Below are 25,000 nucleotides of genomic sequence, written 5' to 3'. Positions count from 1 at the left end.
ACTTTTTGTAATTCAACACCATTTCAATAATGTCTTATTTATGTAAGAGAAATAAGCACTTGGTACTGCAAAAAAGCCAAAAGTAATATTAATCATAATTATCCATCACCTACCTCAGGTTTAATCCTCATGAAGTGTATGTCGAGTCCTTGGATGTTGGTTTTGAAGTGCGGGTACTTGTTGAGGAACTTTTCCCTCTCCGCAAACGGGTACTCCTCTGCCCAGTACTTAGTCCAAGCTTCTATCTGGTTTGAGTTGAACCCGTATTCGAAGCCAACACCCTCGAGTGGAGGCGTCAGTGGACGACGCCTTTTATTCAGACGGTCTTTTAGTTCTTTCACCATCTAGATATGAAAAGATTTCTTAGATACATGAATGCAATAGTGACATTTAGCATTGATTTCAAACTAGACTAGAAATCACAAGAACAATCGTGCAACAATCAGACCACAGGCTCCAACATAAGCTGTCAAAATCAAACCGTATTACAGTCTGTTATGGTTTACAATATCGTTGCCGCTGTTGCCGTATGGCAGTTATTTTTATTTGATGTATCACCAAGGAACTGGATAAGAGGACTAGCTTATACTCATTTACTATCACGTATTTTCTACAAACCAATTGGTTCTGGCAAACATTTATTAAGTTGAAGTTATAAAAATTTCCAGTTATTTCGTTAAGTGTTGATGAATCTATTGGAATGTAGACACAAATCGTGTGAAACCAAACTTCATGCATGTCTGTTAAATTTACTTCTTCTTTTGTAACTGTCTCTTTCATCATAACTAGCAAGTATTACACATCGTATTTTATTTATTACATCACCATCAATATTTTTTATTTATCAGATATCTAAAATAATGATTAATAGCTAAATAATCTATAAGATAATAAATATTGACTGTTCCAGTTACTACGCGAGGTATAGTAACGACGAACAGTAATCAAGAATTATCAAGCTGAGGTAAGCAAAAAAAAATACTTTATAGGCGAACAAAGTTGCACGTTATGATACGTCAAAACAATGTATACGAATAATTATTATTATTTATAAATAACTAGATGACCCGGTGAACTTCGTATCACCTACATACATTTATTATTATTATTCATTGTGGAACGCAATTTTGCCATACCAATACGTAAGTATGTTATCATTATCTGTCTCCCGTTAGTCAACAGTAAGGTTTGCACGTGAGGTAGCTCGTCGCACATTTCATTAACTTCGACGATCTAAGTCATCTTCTCCGTGGCAATTTGCGACAATAACATTAAATAAAGTTCTCGTGCACTGAACAATTGATGATAGATTTTAATTATAGTCTTGAAATTTCTTTATTTGTTTTCTATTTTTGAGAACCAACTGACACTTTTACACTTTATTTATTTCTGAAATGTTTTGTATTTGAACAAAATAAACCAAAGAAATCGGACCTCATATTACAACTATGAAACAGACAAATTTCTTAACGCACCTACATATATGTGATAGCCAGACAAAAGACATCAAATGTTTCATGGCTAGGAGCATTTTGTATTGAAAACTTAAATTGTCATTTTTAGTATTTTCCGTTATTTATTATTTATTTTCGTCATCGTTTAATCCATCCCTGGACTTCCACAAATAATTCAAAACCAAAATTAGCCAAATCGGTTCAGCCGTTCTCGAGTTTTAGCGAGACTAACGAACAGCAATTGATTTTTATATATATAGATAATTTTAACTACTTATATAACTATGGACATTTTTAATTAGCCTGTTACATACATTTGTATGATTCAAACAGCGTCAACTATTGGAAGTTGTTTTGAGACATTTTGTAAGACCAACAGGAGAAGGGCAAATCCACACGACGTACAGACATTATTATTAGACTTTCCGTGGATGATAAAGGGTTGGTAGCGCGTTCGTGTCGTTTTTTGTGTTTCTTGGTTATGTCTTGAAGCCGGGCATTATCATGTGTGGTTATATCATCAAAGATAGATTTTCGCCAGACGGCGCGATCTTCACCTTTCCACTAGTTGCTCCAAGGTTTTATCTTATGTTACTTCTTACTCTTGCTGACATTATTAATGTAAAAGGAGTAAATAAATTGAAATTGAAATTGTGATGTTAATAATATATTACTTTATGGAAAGTATTTGTATGTGTGCCGTTGCTGTAGCTAAACGTGATATGTCTACTCTCATAATGAAACATTTGCACGCCTATAATATATTATGTATGCTCATTACTCATAATTCTTTACAAATAAAATATCTTATCTTGTAAAAATATTTATTATAAGTAAAGGCAGAAACAGCGGAATGGATTTAGATTGGATTTAGAATGAATCCGACATGACCGGAGAGAAATCAGGCGTAGGACCAACGACTTTACGTGCTTTTCGAGGCACGGAGGAGTCATACTGCTACCTTCTTGATTGGGAGCTGCGACTGAGTGTGTTTTTAAGATAGAAAAACCCAGTCACAATTATTTTGGCCCGACCCGGGTTTTGAACCCGGGACCACAGGGCGGTAGTTGTATTCGTACTGTGTACAATTATAACTACGCCGTTGAAGCTGTCAAAATGATGTAAGTACAGTTACTGTATCGATACTTAATATCTAAGCAATTAATATACCGTTAATGAAACTTTAGTACACAATGTAGCAGTGCTAAAAATGCTAAAAATATACATAATTATGAATTATGATAATAAAATTACTGCCACTCACAGCATCACTGAAGCTGATTTTGAAAGGTCTCACGCTGGTGTCCTGTTTGCTCTTCAGGCTCTGGGGGCCCCACCACTCATTGAGATCGAAGTCAGGAACGGGGGGTGGGCTCTTGAAGAATAGGAAGTACAGCGGTATGCTGATCACCAGCACTGGGATGAGGATTAGTAAAAGACGAGCCATCTGGAAAAGAAATAAAATACCAAGGGCCTTATTCTCTATCCCGCACGTTATTTTGACAGTGCGTAACAAGCACGTAACACAACGCATCATGTTTAAGACTATTGAAATTTGGCTTACAGAATACCATTCCACGCACATTTCTCGAAGATAACATGACACGGCCACGTTACGCGTTTACACTATCATACAGAATAAGGGCCCAAGAAACATTATTTATTGTTTTACTAGCTGACCCGACAGACGATGTCCTGTCAACTATGAATTTGCAGCGCACATTCTTTCAATCGCTGAAATAACCTTTACTTAAATTTTCTAACGTTCCGCTCAACTTCCTTAATTTTTTCTTTCATAAGATCCTTCTCCTGACAGTAACAAACACAACAAAAAAAAAAGTGATACCGGTTCAGCCGTTCACGCATGATGGCGTGACCAAGTAGTCCGGTCAATTTAAACATTCGAAGGTACATAAATTCCCATCAAGCTGAAAATCAGTAAGGTTGTTAAAAATATGATTAAAAATAAAATTTGAAAGTTCCCCATTTTTCCCCTGTATGGAAAAAAAAATATTTAAGGTCAAAGGTCAAAAAAATGAGTTTTTCGTGATTTTTAGCGAAACGGCAAGTTTTATCATAAAATTATTTCAGACAAAATTGTAGATCATAAAATAATCTACATAAAATGTATCAATACTTTTTGTCCTATGAGCCACCGTTTTTGAGATATAACGATTCAAAAAGTTGTACAAGTTGCAATCGTCATAATATGCACACGTTCCACGCCACCTATGAGGTCGTGTACTTAGCGCGTTTTTTTTAACGTGGTTTCCCCCGTAGGCCTACTCCACCGGTCAGTTGTGATCCTGTTTAATTTGAAACTATTGCAAAATTACGGAACTTTGTAAATATTGGAAAAGATAAAAAGCGATGTATATTAAAAAACGTGGTGAATTTTATTCGTCTGAATTGTAACCGTCAAACTCTTCTCGTTCTTCTTCTTGTTCTTCTTCATTCTGAGTGCAAGTAAATTGCGTCAATAGCGATCTAGCCTCGTAGGAATCACACGAATCCTCCTCTGTTAGTGATTCAACATTGGAGCACGACCGGCCTTAACAGTTTGTACATGCCAGAGAACAAAACAGTCCGACTTTTTTGCAACCACATTTAGCACTGCATCCCTTTTACAGTTGCAAAAAATTGTGTTCAGCAGTATTTCCGGTGCAGGTGGGAGTAAAGTTTGAACTGGTTCCAATGTATTGTCGACCAACTTCCAACCCCAGTCTGTAGGGTCTAGCTGATAACCAAGCCACACTTGAACTTGGTAATATACCTGAAGAAGATGTTGATGAGCAGTAACTGAGGTTGGAGGAAGAGAAGCTAATTGAACTTGTTTTTTATTCTTAGTGTTTTTAACGAAACATACATATCGATGCTTATCTAAGCAGGTAGTTTTTTTAGGAGCTCCGTACATAGAAAGAAGAAAGCGGATGCCGTTTGGTGATAACTTCTTCTTGAGTTGAATTACTGTTTTTTTTTTCATTTATTATAGCAGGTATAAGACCCTAGCCACGCACACAATAGAACAAGAGACAGATGTTGTCTCGAAGTTACACTGGCGTATGAAGTAAGAGACTGGGTTTAATTTGACCTGATATTCTTATAGTTTTAACTTATGTATATTTTATATTTTAAGTATATATTACAATCACCGATAGAAAAATTTTTCAACATATATAACAACTCTAAATAAGAGATGTATATACGTGGCGCACTCATCCATATTATGAGGATAACAACTTGAACAACTTTTTAAATACGTTATATCTCAAAAACGGTAGCTCGTAGGAAAAAAATACTGATACATTTTTTGTAGATTATTTTATGATCTACAAATTTTGTCTAAGATATTTTTATGATAAAACTTACCGTTTTGCTGAAAATCGCGAAAAACTCATTTTTTTTACCTTTGGCCTTTAATAATGTTTTTTCCATACAGGGGAAAGATGGGGAACTTTCAAATTTTATTTTTAATCATATTTTTAACAACCTTACTGAGTTTCAGCTTGATGGGAATTTATGTACCTTCGCTCTCATTTTTAAGATTGACCGGACTAAAGGGAAATAGGGATTCATTTTATTTAAAGTAGAAAATTTAAGTCGTAATTCATAAACCGTAAGTTTTTCAGTTTATACCAATATTTTTATAATTTTCATCAAAGTTACGAAGCTGACTGTTTTTAGTAACAAAAGTACAACTAATTAAAAATTAGTTGCAACAAAAAAATCTCGAATAAATCTTGTACTTTAAAAAAAACAACATTTAATTGTTGCAATCGTAAATTTTCAAAAATTCAGAAAAATATTCATAACTCGAAAACTATGAAAAATCGCAGAACATATATGGGGGTGATTCGGATACCCCAAGGGGTGCTCTATCTCTGGACCTCCGCTTGACACTACTTTCTGGGACACCCTGTATATAGATTATTGCTTTGAATGACGAGACGAGCTTGCCGTTCACTTCATGATAAGCGATACGATGAACCATGAACAGTAAAAACACTATCCAACACCTTGAATTAAAAAAATAAGGTATTCCATTGCGCTCGCCAGCCTGAGATACGACATGCAAGTCTTATTATGCCCAGTAGTTACACTGGCTACAATGTTCTTCAAAACAAACATAACAATGATTACACACTGCTGCTTGGCGGCAGAAATTAACAGTGCGACATCTACCTGCCAAAATACTGTCACATATTAGATAACAAGTGTCATACAAACATAGCTTTGTTTATAAATAAGTAACGAAAGGCCTTGACTGTGATATTGAGCCAAGGTTAAAGAACCATGATGACTGGCATAAATTGATGTTTTTTCCACATCTGACATTTTGTATTAAACCGTATTGCCGTGATCTTAAGACCCAAAATTCTGTACAGAGGAACACTAGAACCGACTATTGTTATAGTGTTACGTCTGCCTGTGATCCACTCGCGTGTGCAAATAAATTGATGTATTCAAGTCTGAAGATAAAATTATACGTTCTACCTTAAGCAAAATTAGCTCTTACTTGGATTCGAATAGATGCCTTATTCCCTTTACCTGGGGTTTTTCTGGTCCATTAGTAACAAGGTCTTATCTATACGGATTAATAAAAAGACAAGATGCACTGAAGGTTCTGAACTAAACATCTCCTTGGATAAACTAAGGAGGGTATTAAAGTAAATAGTGGTAATATATTCTTTTGTAATCCTTAATCACTTTGCTTTGAAATTGATAGAGCGCAAACTACTGCTTAACGACAGATTGCAACTTATACAAATGCAGCAATGCTTATCATATTTTTGATAGCCAAAGGTGTGGATTCCCTGATAAATAATCTATTACAAACACCTAAATCATATCCCAGTGCATCCGCACTATCGACCTTAGAAGTGCCGAGGCACTTTAGATCTCCAAAACTTCTGGATAATGTTACAGGATCATATCTCGCGAAAACTTTAAAGAATGCTGCAACATAATGTTTTCTACAAATCTAAGCACCTGAAGGTCACCGAGAATACTAAAAGAAACTAGGAACTAAGGTACTCTAAGGGCGTTATTAAATTAATCAACTTGAGGAAGAAGCCAATCCGAGATTAACAGAAACACCTCAAATATTTCAAATGGAATGACAATCAATCCAAGACTCCGAAAACAAAATTCATACAGCGGTAATGTCCAACCAGCTCCAAACACCAACCGTTCAAGAGGTAGCGACCGGCCAGGTGTAACAACTACCTGGAGATATTCGCCTTGATTGGAGGAACACAGTCATTCGTTCACTACTGAAAGGCCAAGTTATTCAATGGCATATCTATAGAGTTCTACCATCAATTAATTACAAAAATTCTTACCGTGTTTTCTGCTTCGAATGTCCGGCTTCCAAAATCACCAAACCTTACTAATTGATAAGTTTTAATCAGTTATCGATATGTTATCACTACGTGCTGCGCGCTCAGTGGTCGCCCGCACACTGCAACCACGAAATCATACTCGGGATTATTTCAAATTACAAGATGACACAGTGACACCAGATATCGACAGGCACCGGTGAGCAACGATCTTTTTCAATCAAAAACAGGAGCAGGAAACCGTTTGTAAATTATCAGCCATAGTCCTTCCTCTTATCCAGGGAACATTAAGTATAATCCGTAGTGTTTTTTGGTACCGACAAACTGCTTCATTCCCGTAATCGACAATTTATTGATATTTATCGCCATATCGAGCATATGTTCCACACTCCGGGCTAATACAAACAACCTAAAATCACTGCTTGAAATCAAGACCTCAGCACAGCAGTTGTACTGTAATATAACTTCGGTACTGAGGCAGAAAAAATACAGTATCAAAAAAGACATGAACGCATCGGTTTTAGGGCCAAGTCTGTGAAAATTAAAATTATACACACGCAACATGATTCAGCACGGGCCTCCTCTACTACTGAGAAGGATTAGGCCTTAGTCCACCACGCTGGCCTAGTGCGGATTGGTGGACTTCACACACCTTCGAAATGCCTATAGAGAACTTCTTAGATGTGCAGGTTTCCTCGCGATGTTTTCCTTCACCGTTAAAGCGAACGATAAATTCACAAAGAATACACACATAATTTATGAGAAAAAATACAGTATAAAGAAAAACAACTATAAATGATCGCATCGATTTTAGGTCCAAGGCTGTAAAAATTAAAATTATACACACGCAACATGTTTTAAATAATAAAAGTCATGGTGACTGAACAAACTATCAAAAATAACGTTATGTTTTCAGTGGCTTATTCACTGATTTAGCAAATCATTCTTTATCTAGTAAATAGGCCAGGTGACGTCATTTCTAGGCGAAGTCTCCTCTATACAAGCGCAATATTGTGTAAACTCTTTTTTAATACAAATAACATGAGCAAGCCGTTTCCCTGAAGTTAAAATAACTGCCCTATACCCATATACTGCACCTGAATTTTATAGCAGCTTAAAACCATAATTTAAAACTAAACAATAAATCAAACGTCTCACAAATATGCAAGTGCAGTTGATAATATTTTCATAGCATATTTCATTGAAATTAAAATTTTACCTTCTACTTAAACCTCTTTACCATTTATTAAAAGTACTGATAAATTTAGAAAATATACTGGTCAAATTACTTATCTTGTTCTTCACCATGATAATATTATAATTTCTTTGGTATTTTTTCAAATTTAAATATTTTTTGCTCCATTAAAGTGGAAAAGCTACTTCTTTGAAAGCTGAAAGCCTGCGAAATATTTAGTTGAAATATATTCATGATGTTGATGCCCTCTCAACGAGTTTTATTGTGTAAGCCAATTTGCATTATGTGGTAAACTAAAGCCAATCTGATGTACTTTTGGATCGATATTTAAATTATACTATCTTTAGTCTCAACTACCATATAAATTCACAAATAGGAGTCCAACTTTTTTTTTGTTGAGCTTTGTACCTATTGAGTTATGTAAAATAATTATTATTGTCTGACTTTTAGTTTATTTAGAGTTAGAAGCTAGCTATAAAACTCTTCGTCATCAGCTAGCTCGTTTATAGGCTATTGACAGCCTCGTCCCTATCATGGGACGGAAATAAATTTAGCAAAGTGGTCTACAATTTGCTCCTTTGTCTACTTTTTTGAGTATAAAAAACCAATAAGTGTGATCAAAAATATTATATTTTGTATTACACAAAGTTAACAAATTTCATTTTACTATTCAGTCTTAGCACTCCTCAGCTTCCCGAACTCCTGGATGACCGTCAAAACGTCTTCGCCGAAGAGTCGCGGCAGCTCGAAGGCGAGGAAGTGCCCTCCATCGTCCCAGGCACTCACTCTCACCAGATTCGGGTACTTATACCTCAGGATGGTGGCTAGCTGATAAAGTAACTCGTTCTTCGCTTGGATTACCCATGTCGGAACTGGCGTTGGAATCCTGGTGATTGAGAATGGTCATACATTTAAAATAGACAAAAAACACGCAGATAGCTGAAGGTAGCGGGTTGACCAGGACTGGTTGAGGCTCACTCCAGAGATCACCGTCTTGTAACTCCGTCGAAGCTTATTGTTTTATAAAAATATTCCAGTTCAAGAAGATCTTTTGACCCAAACCAGAAACGAAATATAGGTCTTGTATGCAACAGTCTAGGTAGTAATACAACTTGCTTATCCTTAGCAGCAGTTGTTGGGAAGATGGTGAGGAAGGTAGCTTTAAAAACGTCATAGAAAGATCAAGAGAGCAATGTCATGCTATGTCACTTCTAAGCATAGATTGCGTTGCATTGATACTTTTCGTATGAAGATGACCCCACCATTAGATTAATCGTCCTTAAAATATGTAATGGTTGAAATAACGATCATAAATGGCTTTAAGAGAGCACTTCTAAATGAATATAGTAACAAATATTACAACAATTTGTTGCGACTTATGAATCATAATGATAATATTTTTGACTATCATGATCTATAAAGATGACCGTGCCTAAAAAAATATACGTAATGTATCAGAAAATCTTATCAGTTGTTGTTTTGGAATATCATTATTCAACATTAATTATATGAAGGCTCTCCCCTGAGCAAACGACTGAGGTTCCATACATATACGGCGCATCCGGGAGAGAATAGGAGGACATATATAAATAATTTCTCTAAAACATCTATTTTAGGTCTTAATATTTTAAATACAAACTATGCTTTATTGAATTGTCTACGCAATAGTTATTGTCGACATTTAAATAAACTTATTTTACTGATTTAATCGTGGTCTTTATATTATAATTTTCTCCCAACGTTTCGAACGCTTTTCAGCCTTCGTGGTCACGGAGGGGATTGAGGTGTTGCTTATCCGAAAAGTCAAAGTTACAATATCTACCTACATTTTACAATTTATTTATTTAAATGTCTAACATTAGCAACTATAAACATAAGAAATCATTAGTAATGCTAATTTTAAATTCGTGTACTTTACAAGGAACGGAATCGACAATTTGAGTGGTATTTTCATTACGAAAATAATAAAACAATATCCATATTATATCAAGAAAATTAAACTACAAAAATATTTAACATATTATAAAAATGTGATCTTTATTTTTTTCTACGTATATCATATTTCGTGAATCATCATAATATTTTCATTAGGTTTGGTAGTAAGTCTCTTGTATACTTATAAATTTATTTACTTCTGCCATTACCTACAACATGAGACACGATTATGATTGGCTTGAGAATTATTGTAGCCTACTACTACTACGTATAAGTACTTATCCGAAATATCCGAAAAAATATGTAGAAAGGGTCATTGAAAAGGAAAGCCTTTTTACGGCACTGCCTTTAATTTTCTAATACATTTTATCTCGTTTTTACAAGCCTTAATCAATAATGTAACAAGATTGAAATTGTTTAACTAAAAGTATAACCGACGTTATAGACTTTGCTTGGTTGCTTGGTGTTGATCCTCTCTCTTACACGGATCAAAGGACTACGACACCAAGATTTGACACGTTGAAAGGAAATTACTACTTTTGAGCTTCAATATTTCGTTTTCATACAATCTCTGTGTCGTTTATAACTATGTGTAAATATAAGAAATCATTAAAGTAATTAATGGTTTGTTGATACTTGACTTTCTGAATCTAAACATTCGCAATCTAAACTATTATGTCGCCATGAGACCAAAGGAGAGGAGAGAGCCGTCACTAATAATAAAACAACAGATACTAAAAATGAAAAACCCTTTATTAAAATCACAGTTCAGTCTTAACATTACTCTTGTGCCATTCTCTGAAAGCCTTAACGGCTCTGAAGACATCCTCGACGAAGACTTGGGGCAGCTCGAAGGCGAGGAAGTGGCCTCCGTCGTCCAGGACTGTGGTGTTCAGGAGGTTGGTGAACTTCATCCTGAGCAGTGCTGGTGGCTGGTACATCAACTCCGACTTGGCTTGCAGACCCCAGGTTGGGACAGCAGTTTTGTACCTGATTGGAATTGAGATTTTTTAGCTCTGGATTGGCTTAGGTTTGATTTCTTGATCTATTAACGTTTCTTGTATGACGATAATATTTTGTAATCGTTTGGATAGCGACCAATGTACACAAGCTGTAAAACCCTTTATAGCGGCCGTCTAAGTGTATGATGTTCTGGATTAGCTTGTGTAACCGACTTTAATAGGCCGGCATAATTGTGGCAAGGCAATCTATATTTTATTTGAACATCACTCCATTTACTGCCCAGTATAGTGGAGTCAATTTTACAGGCAAAAAACCACAAACTTACGAATCAAGTTTGAGACTCCTGAAGGAACTGGCGACGTTCTCTGCGTAGAACCGCATTGAAGTAGTGATTGAGTTGGTACTCCAGTAGACCATCAGGTTATCAACCAGCTGTTCCCTCGAGAACCTGAAGCCCAGCCCACCGTCCACCTTCAGCTTGTGCTCCAGACGTGTCCAGGTAGAGAATTTCTCCAGGATGTAGGCGAGGAGACCCGATGGGGAGTCCGTGAGAGAGACGCCTGGGAAATTTTTTGTTTCTTGTTATTACATAATATTCTATATACTAGCTCATATTGTATTCCCATAGATGACTTATAAAAATGCCAATACTGCGTTTAGTAGTAGTAAATAGGCTATGCATTGAGAAAGTCGTTCGAGATTCAGGTTGGACATTTTGCATTGCTTTTGTATAGTCATGCAATAGATCTCGGTTTCCGTAACTGGGGAAGTACCTCACACTTTTTCACATTCTTTCTGCTTCCGCTTCCGCATTTTTATAAATGATATTTAAACGGAATATTGAAGGCGGTGTGGCGGGTAGATGCGCAAGCGCAGCGCAGGAATAGCTACGGTTTGCCAGTGACGGTACTACTACTTTAAACTTATTAAAAATACAACTTTCCGCTACTTAATTATGAATTTAATTTTGCAAAAAATAACATGAAATAAAACTTTTTTCTTTCATAAAATTTACACTTTGCTCTTGTATTTCTATTTCGTTGCATCACTAGTTTTGCTACATGACTAGCCCAGGATTAGGTTCAAAGATATGCATATAATTTATGTTAAACTTGTTAAATTTAAAACTAACGTAGCAACGAAATACGAAGAAGACTACACTCACCCACAGTGTCAGGCTTCGTGGACTGCAAGTGGAAGTAGCCTGACTCCTCGAGCAGGTTGGCGAAAATCGACGACAAAGGATACATCCGCTCAGCAAGGTGGCTGTCTACGATCAGGGACGGGAGCCACGCGCCAACGAACAAGCGGAACATGGCGCAGGGATGCTGCGAAAAATAAAAGTCAACAAGAAGGTCAGCATTATATTGTAAATAGTTGATCGATGTTTCCCCTCGATCGTAATGAGTAAAGTAGTGATGTTGGATTTTCTGTTCACTATCAGCCTGGAGTCTGGAATTCGTGTCCGATATGGGGATAGGCTCGCTCTCTATCAAATTGTAGGACGGCATAGCCATGGCTAATAGTGTGCCCTGGTTGCGCATCTCTTTATTCATTTGGGGATAAAATAGTGATGATGTTTGCACTTCTCCGAAATATAAAATTGTCATGACTTGTATTTATACTTGCCAAAAGTTTTGTATACCTGGGTTGAAAGCATGTTGCTATGAAGTCCCAGTATGTCGTCAGGGTAGAGAGTAGCCATGGTGCTGGCGATCCCTGCTCCCCAGTCTCCGCCCTGGATGTAGTACTTCTTGTGTCCGAGGCGGTGCATCAGTGTCCTGAAGATGTCTGCAGTATAGGCCATGTTCATACCTCGTTTGACAGCCGCCTGGAATGAAGAGTAATCAGCCTTTCAAAAGCCTAGTCGGGGATGGAATGGAGACGAGTTCTGAGATGAAAGTTCGCAGGTTTAAACTCAAAGTACACACCACTGACTTCTCGAAGTTACATGTGTTTTGTTTTTGTAAATTATCAATAAATTTACCGGTCACTGCTTTGGTGGCGTAGTTGTATTGCGTGTGCTATATGACTATCACGCTAAGGTCTTGGATTCGAATACCGAGGTGGTCGAGTGATGTTGAGTTTTCCTGCTTAATATTATTTCGCAGTCTGGAAATGTACATAGCAACGGCGAAGGATGAAATTTTCCAAAAAACCCGACACAACAGGTACTAATTATATTGCATAAATGCGGTCTGCAAATAGTTCTAATGATAATTTTACTCTTACTTAAATTAGGAAAGGAAAGCTGGCAGAAATCGGGTTATATGGACCCTTCATCACTGTTGCCTAGGCCCCCTATTATATTGGACCTAACAGTTGGATAAATAAGGGAATGTTATACTTCTGTCTATCGCTGAAAAGGGAAAAGCTATGAGACTCTGTATGTACAGTAAGGTGAACTTCCATACCAAGAATTTTATATAAGACATTCGAAGGTAAGTAAAATTTACTAACTCAAGCTAGGTCTGAGGATTTTACTAAAGTCTACACTATCTCAGTAGAAGGAGCGCGTAACAGCAGTGAGAAAGTAATACAGGGCTGATGTTATTATTTTTATGATCATACTAGCCTTTGAACGCGGCTCCGCCCGCAAGATTAGTTTTTCGGGTTAAAAGAACCGCATTTTCATTTTCGTGAGATAAAAAGTAGTCCATAGCACCCAGTAATAATTGAGCTTGCTATTAGTGAAAGAATATTCAAAATCGGTTCAGTAGTTCTAGAGATTAGCACTTACAAACAAATTCACAAACTTTTCCTTCTTATAATATTAGTATAGATAAAAACATAAGTATATTTTTAAATACAATCACTATGAACATTGAACAAAGTCAAGCTCGTCTGATTGCCGATAATATAAATAATCGCACAGCTATCTCAATGTAAACAGTTGTAACATTTACAAATATACATTTTATGTAATCAGGTACAAAATTATTTTCCTCTAGGTGTTGCTCGCGATGTCGTCAGCGCGAATGACTTTTCTAGAATGCCTAATTATGTATTCAGCGATATAGTCTATAGCATGTTAATATAGAACATGGTCTATTTCCAAATATTTAATCAAATCCGTTCAGTTGTAACATTAATTTCTAACAAACATCCAAATAATTTCGTAAACTCCCATTTAGAGAAGAAAGGATGATAAGATAGTAAGAGTGATACACGCAGTGCAGCGTAGTGCAATGCCAGGAAACTTTTAGTGGTTCAAACTTCTAAGATTGGGTGGTGTTGTTACTGTCTATAGGAGTTTGTACTTGATAAAAGTCGAGCTTCAGTCAATCTTGTTGATCTCTTCATAAAGTTTCTTATAAATCTATTCATTGGCGAAGTTATAAAACAGCATAGGCTCGTTGCAAGAACACGATACTTACATCAGAGAATCCAAAACCAGGCAGACTAGGCACCACCACTTCAAACGCGAAGTCATAGCCGGCGGTTTGCTTGGTCAGCAGAGGTATCGCCTCATAAAACTCGCGAACAGAGCCTGGCCAACCATGCATCAGCAGCAGCGGGAGGATCTGCACTCCCGAGGGAACCTGGAAAAAATTTGTAATTATTTTTTAACTGCATTCTTTTCGGTGTTATTTACAACAACGCCTGGTTTAAAGTAATTTCTAGAAGTAAAAACATAGAAACCTCACACATCGCCTCTCTATTCTCGAAAGCGTAGGCAAAGTTGCGACAAGAGCATCCCCCATTCGTCTGCATGTTCCATCCCATGATGTCATAGAGGGCGAGCCTATGGCTATATCGGTATAATTTTTAGATTCCGGGTCTATTTGAGTAGCAAAACCCTGTATCAGTTAAATACCCAGCTATACTTTTCCAAGATAAATTTATTCTATGTGCTAGATTTAACCCAAAGTTCGCAGTTTCTACGTTTCCTTCTAACATCTTTACGAATTTAAAATATTCGTGAGTATGTATTTAAAGTTACCTTGGGTTTCACCCTGATGAAATGTATGTCCAACCCTTGGATGTTGGTCTTGAACTGAGGGAATTGGTTGAAGAACTTCTCCCTCTCAGCGAACGGGTACTCCATCGCCCAATATTTGATCCAACTGTCTAACTGGGCCGAGTTAAATCCGTATTCGAAGCCTACGCCCTCCAAGGGTGGTGTGAAAGGCCTGTGGCTCTTCAGCCGTTGTTTCAGGTCAGCTACCATCTGTTATTGGAATATCAGCGTTAATAACAAAGCATCACGTCCTATTTTTTGTTTTAAAGTGGGTACAGATGTAATCACATGCACATTCCGCTGAGGATGCTGAGGGCATATGATGAGGACCCGTCTATTTATATTTACTGGGCACGATTCCAGACTTCGACTGATACTGAGCAGAAAAAATCAAAATGACTTCATAAAGATATCAAACCGGAGATCTAAGCAGTCGGCATGACGCGTTATGATATGCAACTACGCTAATCCGGTGATGTACGTTCTAGATTATTCCAAACTCACTTGCTCATCGAACTTCACTTTGAACGCCCTGATGCTGGTGTCTTGCTTAGCCTTTAGACTGGGGGGTCCCCACCATTCCGCTTTAAGGAGAGGTGGGGTGGATGGACCATCGCAGAACAGACTCCACCAGAGAAAGCCCACTAGCCCTGCTAGAGCTGCCACGAAGATGATTGTCTTCGCCATGGTCTGAAAAGAGTTATTATATTAAAGTCTTTTTATAGTAAGTAGAAGTGGTACATAAAAAAAAGAATTAGAAAATCGATTCACCCAGTCAAAAGTTCTGAGGTAAGGTATACGTTGAGGACATCATAGTCGACATCATTTAATAGTTTTCTGATGTATCTCTTAAGTCAAGGTTCCAACAACAATCAAATTTATATGAGCACACAGGAACCCCAGTTTTCAAATGAAAAGAGAATTATTAAAATCGCTTTACCCACTTAATAGTTCTGAGGCAACAAACATAAAAAAAATACAGTCGAATTGAGAACCTCCTCCTTTTTTGATGTTGGTTAAAAAGCAAGTCCGTCACTTGATGAGATATGATCCTCACCGTCCGTTAGTCATTTAAATACCATTCATAATACCAAAGCAGTCATCGAAGTGTTAGTATAATATTTTAAGCAGTTTTTATAATAAAAGATGCGGCCTGAATAATTTTTCCTTTCTACCAAAGTATTAGAGTTCATGCACACATATATAAAACTTTCTACCAAAGTATAATAGCTTATGCACACATATATAAAAACTGTTATAGTGTTCAAAGAACATAAGTTTTTAAGATTTAGTTATGTGCTTTCATTACGACACAAACGATATCAAAATGTTGCCTTTTTTTATTTAATAGTTACATAGGAAAGTGATATATTTTTTTCTTCACAGCTATTTGCATATGGCGCGTACTTTTTAGATTGTCTAAGTTTAAAATATTACTTAGAGTCATGTTCTTAAACTAATAGAACGATGTAGACATAATATTGGCTAAACAGCACAAATGGTTAGGATCTGTACCACTATAGAATGAAAAAAGAAAATAAAAAAACGTACGTCACCGCAAAATAATCTAGAGTATGACACTTCTTACTACTAATAGAGCATCGTCACGGATACAAAGCATAATATATTTCAATTATTAACTTTGCACTCGCTTAATGTTGTTTATTTTTTGTTGAAGCATCGCCAACTTTAACGGCGCAGAAAATCTTCAAATGAAAACTTTTATTGTTATATGTATGTGCAGAGCAATGTGACCCCACTATGGTAAGTAGAGTAAAGTCTAATAGAATGTCGACTGACGAGAGATGATTACCCCTCAACAGTCGATACAATTGCGCCGGCCTGTTGGAACTGGATATACAGGCTGATCCCGGAACGCGACGCAATTACATAGGCCACTATGGCGGGTTTTAACACCTTGTGTACGGTGGTCGCTATCCGGGCGGATATAAAATATATCCTACCCATCTTTAATGTTATTTATTAATAACTAGTTGACTCGACAGACGTTGTCCCGTCTTAACTATGAATTTGCAACAATAAACAAAAAAATAGTGAAATCCAGCCGTTCACGCATGATGGCGTGACCAAGGGAAATTGTGATTCATTTTTATATATTACTTGCTTTTGCTCGCGGCTCCGCCCGCGTTACAAAGTTTTTGGGGCTAAAGTTTTCCATTACAAAAGTCACACTATATATTTTCCCGGCAGGCTATGTTCATCCCAGGGTCACAAACTATCTCCATACCAAATTACATCTTAATACGTTGGGTAGTTTTTTAGTTTAACACGTTCAGGCAGACAGATGCAGCGGGAGACTTTGTTTTATAATATATTTTTGTAGAACTTTTTAAGAGGAACAATCCCGTCATACATCATCGGTGAATAACTTTAACTGTTTACGCAGCGCACGCAACGGAAGCTCTCAAAACATTTTCCCCGTTTTTGCAACATGTTTCATTACTGCTCCACTCCTATTGGCCATATGATGATATGATGATATATAGCCTATAGCACTCCAAGAACAAAGGGCTATCCAACACAAAAAGAATTTTTCAGTTCAAACCGGTAGTTCCTGAGATTAGCCATTACTGCTCTGCTCCTATTGGGTATAGCGTGATGATATATAGCCTATAGCACTCCACAAACAAAGGACTATTCAACACAAAAATAATTTTTCAGTTTGACCCGGTAGTTCCGGAGATTAGCGCGTTCAAACAAACAATCAAACAAACAAACAAACTCTTCAGCTTTATATAATAGTATATAGAAGTATAGATATAGATAATAATTTTCTTATACATTATTTTGACGTATCATAAGTGCAACTTTCGCCGACATGGTAAATAAAGTATATTATTTTAAATAATTTTATAAAGTAATATTATTGTACAATCTACAAAACCCTTCAACTACGACTCTTAGTACAATATCTTGTTTGTAAAGTAACAAAACCTGTAGTATTGTTGAGACCTGTTTAGGAGCTGCCCACCCTTGACAGAGCAGGTCAAAGTCGCGAATATAATAGTCTACCGAGGGACATATGTACAAATTTCAAAAGGGACTATGAACCTTGTTTCGCCACTCGAATATAGAGTTGATGCAAAAATATTTTTTGTAGAATTTGGATTAGTTTTACGATATACTTATTTGATGTTAAATCTATCTTGAATATTCTAACAAATCGGGTTAAAACACACATATAATACTACCTGATCTGGGAGAGAAGCCAGGACCGTTATGCTAGTCAATCATTTGGAAACTCTATTACGCGGAACCAACATGAGTTTTATTCCGGCCGCTCTTCAGTTGGGCACAAAGTTCTACACTGATTATATTCAGAAAAATAATTTAATAAAGCTATCAAATTGACGCACCAGACACGAATACAAAATGGTGGCAATAACATTTGATTATATAATTACTATAAGAGTTGCTTTAAACAAACTAATCAACACATCTACAGTTGCTTCCAAATTGCTTATCAATTTTGCTAAACTAAGACAGCGTCTACGCGGCGTCTTACAAATACCCTATACACACTAAAACAAACAAATAATACCGGCATTACAAACAGTGCAAATAACTCAAGATTTCCACGTAGAGACAAGTTCCCCTCTAACAATTTTGCTTATCGTTGCGAGACTATTGGACCTCTTTGATTTTCAACCTTGATACACAATGTATACATGTATAGTTATAAAGTAAACTTACCTACGCACGCGCGTCCTCGTCGGTGTCTCCGACGCGACTGACCGTGCTTGGAGTAGTGTGTTTATCAACCAAGCGGGACGCGAAACCGTTCACTACGATACGATAACGTGACGTAAACGACACGACATTTGCTCAATTACTGTATGAAATTTTGTTTAAACCACATACTTATTTACTTCGAAATAACACTTTACAATAAGTTACTTTCGCCGTAGATGTAAAATAAAAAAGTGTAAGTTTCAAACAAAATAAATATTAACAAAAAGTAATTTTAATTTTACGCGCCCTAAAGCCACTACTATTACTCTAAAATAATACGTTGCAGCGACAATATCATACTTTCAGTCAGAAATACACCCACGGACACGCCATATTCGCATTAAACTACTAAATGATCAAAAAATCAGATAACTAAAATCAGGATTTTACGTGAAAATATTAATTATTAATGGATGGTTTTTAGCACAATGTCAGCAAAGGCGATGACGAGTATACATGGTTTCATTTAGTAACGCGATGTCAAAAATGACCCTGTATATTTGCTCGGTAAAGAGGCTCCACTGCGTCTGATGTTAAGCAAAGTGAAGCCAGACGGTCGGCACAGTCCTGCGGGCCTGCATAACTGCTTCTTCACGGTCCGCTTGTTCGCAAAAAACGCTTCACGTTCATAAGGGCACGGGAAAGTCACCTTACTGAACCTAATGGTAAATACAGTGGCGTCTATAGAATGTAGACTGACTAGAGATGATTATCGCTCGACAGTCGACATAATTATATACATCAGCTGATCCCGGAACGCGAAACACTTACTTGGGCCATTATGGCGGGTTTTAACACTTTGAGTACGGTGGTCGCTATCCGAATAGATACAGATTATTTAGTAAGGTAAGTGTCCCAAATATCTTGGAGTCTATATTTTAGCAAATGTTATTAGACTTAAAACCTCAATCAAGATCCTTCGTCACACAAATTTTGATCAATTTCCAAAAAGATTTCCTAGCGGCATACTAAAGTTACAACTCTGTAGTGACATAATATCTACAAGTCACGAGTCACGTGACGTGTGAACGGACCTGCAGCAATTCATGCCGTTACATCGCAGAAATGATTGTCGCTATGACGCCGATCTCCGACACTTACAACGAAGTTATGTTTTTTGTTTATAAAAAATACCTTTTTTTGTATCTATATACATAAAAATGAATCCCTTTTTCCCTTGGTCACGCCATCACGCGTGAACGGCTGGACCGATTTCAATATTTTTTGTTTGTTGTGTTTGTTATTATCAGGAGAAGGTTCTTATGAAAAAAAAAAATTAAAAATCGCGCGTAATATTAGAAAATTTAAGAAAACTTAACGAAAATATGAATTTTATATAACTGTCAATTGTTTGAAATACCTGTCAGCGATTGACAGAATGCGCGCTGCAAATTCATAGTTAAGACAGGACAACGGCTGTCGGGTCAGCTAGTTAAAGGATAAAATGTGAGGAACTGAAACAGTAAAACAGGAAATAAAGTTATCTTGTAGTTACAGCGGTATAGGTAGCTAATTCGTCAATTATGAAAACTCGATTTTCGCACTGTTCACAGATATGAACATGAAATAGTATGTCATCAGCTTGCAACAGCTGTTCTGCTGACTGGAGAAAAAGCACAACTCACAAGTATTTGAGCAAAAATTTGTTTGTGATTTAGTTTATTTACTCTAAAAATAAACTAGGAATATTCTTTTCTGTTATAAAGGAATATAATTGCATATTCAAGTAAACATCACATTAATATTTATCACATATCAAATCAAGGGGCTGCCACGTGGCGCGGATGCGGTTGCAATCAAAATAGGGATTAGAGTTTGGGAAAAGATACTTTTTCCATTATTTATGTTTGGATGTCATTAACTTTTGATAAGATTTAGCTTTTTATCCGCTTTGGTGCGGGGGTCTTGTTAAGTATAATCTATACTTATAATAAATCTGTAGAGAGGTCAATTCTGTACATGAAATATATTTCCAAAATAACTATCAGGGGGTGATTAGGGATCGATACTGATGCCAAAAATGCAATTAGTAAAATTTTTGTCTGTCTGTCTGTCTGTCTGTCTGTCTGTCTGTCTGTCTGTATAACCGTTATAGAAACAAAAACTACTCGACGGATTTTAACGAAACTTGGTACAATTATTTGTCATACTCCTGTGCTGGTTATAGTATACTTTTCATCACGCTACAATTAATAGGAGCAGAGCAGTGAAGGGAAATGTTGGGAAAACGGGAGAAGTTACTCCATTTTTTAAGCTTCCGTCGCATGTGCAACCTTACTGGTTAAAGCTACACAGAAATCATGTATGACGGAAATGATCTCCTTAAAATTATGTAAAAAATATCCCACGACAGCATATGTCTATCTTTTATGGTTGACTCACAATAACACGTGTAACTCCCGATAGCTTAGCAGTTCGAAGCTTTCTTATTATATTTGTCTACTCTTACGTTTATAACACTCTCAGTCATCCCTAATTAAAAAAGTTAACATTATTAAATATTCTATAAAAAAGAATCATAGAAATCGGTATAGAAACACCAAAGTTATACATGATATGCTAATAATTAGCCATCACGTGTGAATACTGAATCCCATCATCAGACCCTGACCGGACAATCGGACCACCTGCATGCCACCATACATTAAAAAACATCCCGACAAATTGAGCACCTCCTCCATTTTTGAAGTCCGAAATCCACGCGGGCGAAGCTGCGAGCGGAAGCTAGTTTATAATATTACTAACTGACACCGACGTTGTCCTATCTTACCTATGAATATTGAATTCGAATTGGTATAATTAATTGAAACAATATTGTTCAAAAACATAGAACTTATTATTGTAGTGCTCTATGATACACGACATTCGTTGCTTTATTTTCTGGTGCGTATATCTGATAGTTATGTCAAACAACTGACTTTATGTACTTAAAATTAATATTGTCGTTAAGTTTTATTAATTTTTTTTATCTTCCGCTTAACTTCCTTAAGTTTTTTTTAAATATAAAACTTATTCTACCAATAATTAACACAAAAAAATGATCGTCTTTTTATGTATAATATAAAAGATAGTGCTAAGATATTAATGCATTGGCATTAGAAAGGGATAATTCATTAGTTTTACTTTTTAACACTTCCTCTCACTCACACCTTTAAAATGTTTTGTCACTGGTTTGCCTTCCCGTTCAATATTTTTGTTCATTCGGATTTTATACCCGGTCAAGACATACTTCTGAACGCTGAGCCATTCAAAACAAAGTAAAGAAAGAACGCCTATTAAAATCATAATAGCAATAAGCTGCAAATATGCTCATTTTTATATTACATTGTATTGCATGCCCGGTACAATAGCGCTCTGAGGTCCTGGGTTTGAATCCCGGGTCGGGCAAAGTGATATTTGGGTTTTTCTGCTCAGTATTAGCCCGGAGTCTGGAATTTGTGCCCGATATGGCGATAGGCTCGCCCCCTGTCACATCATGGGACGAAACATACTTGGCGAAAAGTGGATGCCCTAGTTGCGCCTCTGCGTAGATAAAATTATAAATGCGTGATGTTATGTATGGTGCCGCCATTATTTTTTTTTTTTGTTTTAAGTTTTTTTTTTTCATAATCTATATCTAAGAGTTTTTGGCTACAAAAACCAATTTTATAAAACGTCTAAACCGTAAATTGACCTTTCAAACTAGCTGCATAAATGATCTGAAAGGTTTCAGTCAAACCATTTTTTAATGAAACACGTTAATCATCAGAGGCGTTTAATAAAAAATACTACAGGGTATAAACAACAAAACTTCAAACTCATAACAATCAATATCCGTAAAGGTCGTCCCATCTGACGAACTCAGTGACAGCGCGCAGTACGTCCGCGCCGAACTCCGCGGGCCGCTCCAGCGCCAGGAAATGGCCTCCATTGTCCAGGACCGTTGCGTGACGCAAGTTCTTATACTTTGTCGCCAGCATTATAGGAGACATGTAGATGATCTCGTCAGGGGCCTGGAGTGCCCATGTAGGTACGTCTGTTGGGTATCTGGAATATAATGGAGGAACAACACCTCAGACCCCGTGACCACGAAGGCTGCAAAGTCTTCGAAACTAAAATATTAAAACCGCGATAAAATCCGAGAAATAGTTTTAATTTTAATGTCTTCGCGTAAACATAAGAAATCATTATCTGGAATACAAATTATCATAGCGGTAACCCGGTGGTGTTGTCCCGGGTTGGAATCCGCATCGAGTACAGTGATAGGTCTTTGTGCTCAGTGTCTAAATGGAGACTAAATTTATGAGCGATATGGCGATAGGCTCGCCCACTATCATGTCATGGGATGGAACTCATGGCGGAAATGGACGCTCTGGTTAAACCTCTGCTTACCTCTTTGAATAAAGGTGTGATGCCTGTTTTATCATAGCAGCCTAGTTGGGAATGGAACTGAGAAAGGTCGTAGGATCAGAACCCAAAATACACATTTTTGACTTTTTGAACTTACTTATGTATTGTGTGTCAATTATCTAAGAAAATCGTCGTGAGAAAACTGACATATTGTAAGAACATCAAATGTCTATATATTGCCAAGCTGCATTGGACCAAAGGGTTGAACTATGGCCTTAAAGCTCACATTAATAGAAGACGCCTGTGCTTACCAGTACGCTGTATATAATAAATGGCAGAATTTTTTTTTGCTCCAAAAATTAGATCATATAAAAATTAAAGCTTGTAAATTTTTGAGACTAAAGTTTGGTTCACAGAGATGTATTTATTTACCGCTTCATCAAGCGGCCAGATTCTGTCCGGACAATCGATATGACCGTGTGGCCTAATGGATAAGGCGTCGGACTTCGGATCCGAAGATTGCAGGTTCGAGTCCTGTCACGGTCGGTATTAACATTTTTATTTTAAGTTATTACTACCACGCAGTAGAAAAGTCTAATCCCAAGCAATTTTTTAAAGAACTTACAGAATTTAATCAATGACTTTACTATTAATTTTTCTCAGTATAAGTACTTATATTATAAGTAAAAAATATGTACTGAATGAAAAAAAATATCTCAGTACTAGTATGAACAGAAAACAAATTAATCCTGTGTTGATATGCTGTTCAACGGCAGTCGTATCATTAGCCATCAGGCGTGTTGTTCAACTCGTTAAATTGGGAAAATGTCTACTATCCCTCCACGAACATAAAGGTGAATAAACAAATAAAACCAACTTACGACATAACCTGGCTTCCGTTCTTGCTACGTATAGTCTCGTAGTAAAGCCTGCTCGACGTGGTGATCTTATTATCAGTCCAGTACATCATCAGGTTGTCTATCAGCTGCTCCCGTGTGTAGTACTTTAGAAGTCCACCTTCAGGTTCCCCAGGGTTAACCTTCCGAGTGCCGCCTGATATACACTGGAGGAAGAAGCTCATGAAACCAGCTGGAGAGTCTGTCATCGCGATTCCTGGAGACAAGGGGATTTGCTGGTCATCACAAGCTTTTAGATCAGGAATTTGTATTTAAAGTTGGTAGCTATGCAGTAGAGTTACTGAAGTTGGTCATACTTTCCCTTTTGTGTAGTGTGTATTCGTAACAAGTTGGTAGCGTCTGCTTAGAGACTTAGACGTGTCATAAGGGCAATTAAGAACACCATACAAGTCCATAATGATTTTTGCAGTGAAGATTCTCTATTCCATAAAATCTTAGTGGTTAACTTCTTTAACAATACATTCAGTACGTTTATTGACATTCGAAATCATTTCATCCCGCAACTTAATACGATTAACTAAAAAAAAGGAGAAAATATATACCCTTTTACCGCATAATAACTAATATGAATCGACGGCCACCGCATTTTATCAAAATTGGCTTATTAGGATCCACTTTATTGGAATCCATCCTTCACATCAATGTACTAGGTTGAGAAATGATACCTCCTTAGTTATTAATGTCCTAAAAATGTACATAAGTCAAATGTTACCTATAGTTTCGGGTTTGGTGGCCATGAAGTGGAAGTAAGCAGTTTCTTGCAGCAGCCAAAGGGTCTTATTCAATAGAGGGTAGATCCTGTTGGATAGAGAGGAGTCCACTACCAGGTCTGGGAAGTAATGTCCAACCGCCATCAGCATGAACGCTTTTGACGTGGAAGCAGTGGGCAAGTTCGTGTGAAAACCTATAACTTCCTGTAAAAATGACATGTATTTCATCCAGAGGTTTGGCATTGCTATCTTGTTATTACTGATGATATGTCTTTAGTATGCGAGTGATTGTCTGTTTAGGTACCACCGCAGTGTCAATTTCTTCTATCAAGTAGAAGTATGTATGCAATTTTGTAATTTGGTTTGAAAGCATTATAGTTCAGCTTGACGAGCACAGTGGAGTACCACAGTGCTTTGTAAACGAAGTTCTGTATGGTTTTGCTA

The 25,000-nt window shown here is 36.8% G+C and overlaps 3 protein-coding genes, 1 non-coding gene and 1 pseudogene across 4 annotated transcripts; 1 reads left to right on the top strand and 4 right to left on the bottom strand.

The window, feature by feature from the left end:
- Nucleotides 1-98: 98 nt before the first annotated feature.
- On the bottom strand, nucleotides 99-6,949 carry LOC119190703 (juvenile hormone epoxide hydrolase-like). The gene is made up of 3 exons (XM_037443126.1): nucleotides 6,797-6,949; nucleotides 2,719-2,901; nucleotides 99-344 (listed from the first exon to the last, which is right to left on the bottom strand). The coding sequence occupies exons 2-3, from the start codon at nucleotides 2,899-2,901 to the stop codon at nucleotides 99-101; spliced, it is 429 nt and encodes a 142-aa protein (XP_037299023.1). The 5' UTR covers nucleotides 6,797-6,949.
- On the bottom strand, nucleotides 3,071-5,164 carry LOC119191069 (annotated as a pseudogene).
- A 3,706-nt stretch (nucleotides 6,950-10,655) lies between the features above and the next one.
- Nucleotides 10,656-18,610, bottom strand: LOC115448826 (juvenile hormone epoxide hydrolase). The gene is made up of 8 exons (XM_030176405.2): nucleotides 18,562-18,610; nucleotides 15,352-15,537; nucleotides 14,830-15,057; nucleotides 14,264-14,428; nucleotides 12,532-12,717; nucleotides 12,052-12,214; nucleotides 11,212-11,446; nucleotides 10,656-10,913 (listed from the first exon to the last, which is right to left on the bottom strand). Exons 2-8 carry the CDS (start codon nucleotides 15,532-15,534, stop codon nucleotides 10,685-10,687), a joined length of 1,389 nt encoding a protein of 462 aa, XP_030032265.2. The 5' UTR covers nucleotides 15,535-15,537; nucleotides 18,562-18,610; the 3' UTR covers nucleotides 10,656-10,684.
- A 3,730-nt stretch (nucleotides 18,611-22,340) lies between these two features.
- On the bottom strand, nucleotides 22,341-24,760 carry LOC119190935 (juvenile hormone epoxide hydrolase-like; the record flags this gene model as incomplete). Its single annotated transcript, XM_037444439.1, is given in 3 exon segments — nucleotides 22,341-22,626; nucleotides 23,811-24,042; nucleotides 24,559-24,760. Coding segments are annotated over 3 exon segments (654 nt in total), but the record flags the coding sequence as incomplete, so codon positions are not given.
- Trnar-ucg lies at nucleotides 23,403-23,475 on the top strand. Its single transcript has one exon. It is a non-coding gene; the product is annotated as a tRNA-Arg (tRNA).
- Nucleotides 24,761-25,000: the final 240 nt, after the last annotated feature.

The sequence above is a fragment of the Manduca sexta genome, chromosome 5 (assembly GCF_014839805.1).
Source record: "Manduca sexta isolate Smith_Timp_Sample1 chromosome 5, JHU_Msex_v1.0, whole genome shotgun sequence".
Taxonomy (NCBI): Eukaryota; Metazoa; Arthropoda; class Insecta; order Lepidoptera; family Sphingidae; genus Manduca; species Manduca sexta.
Note: the sequence above shows the minus strand (reverse complement) of the source record. Positions and strands in the feature narration are given on the sequence as shown.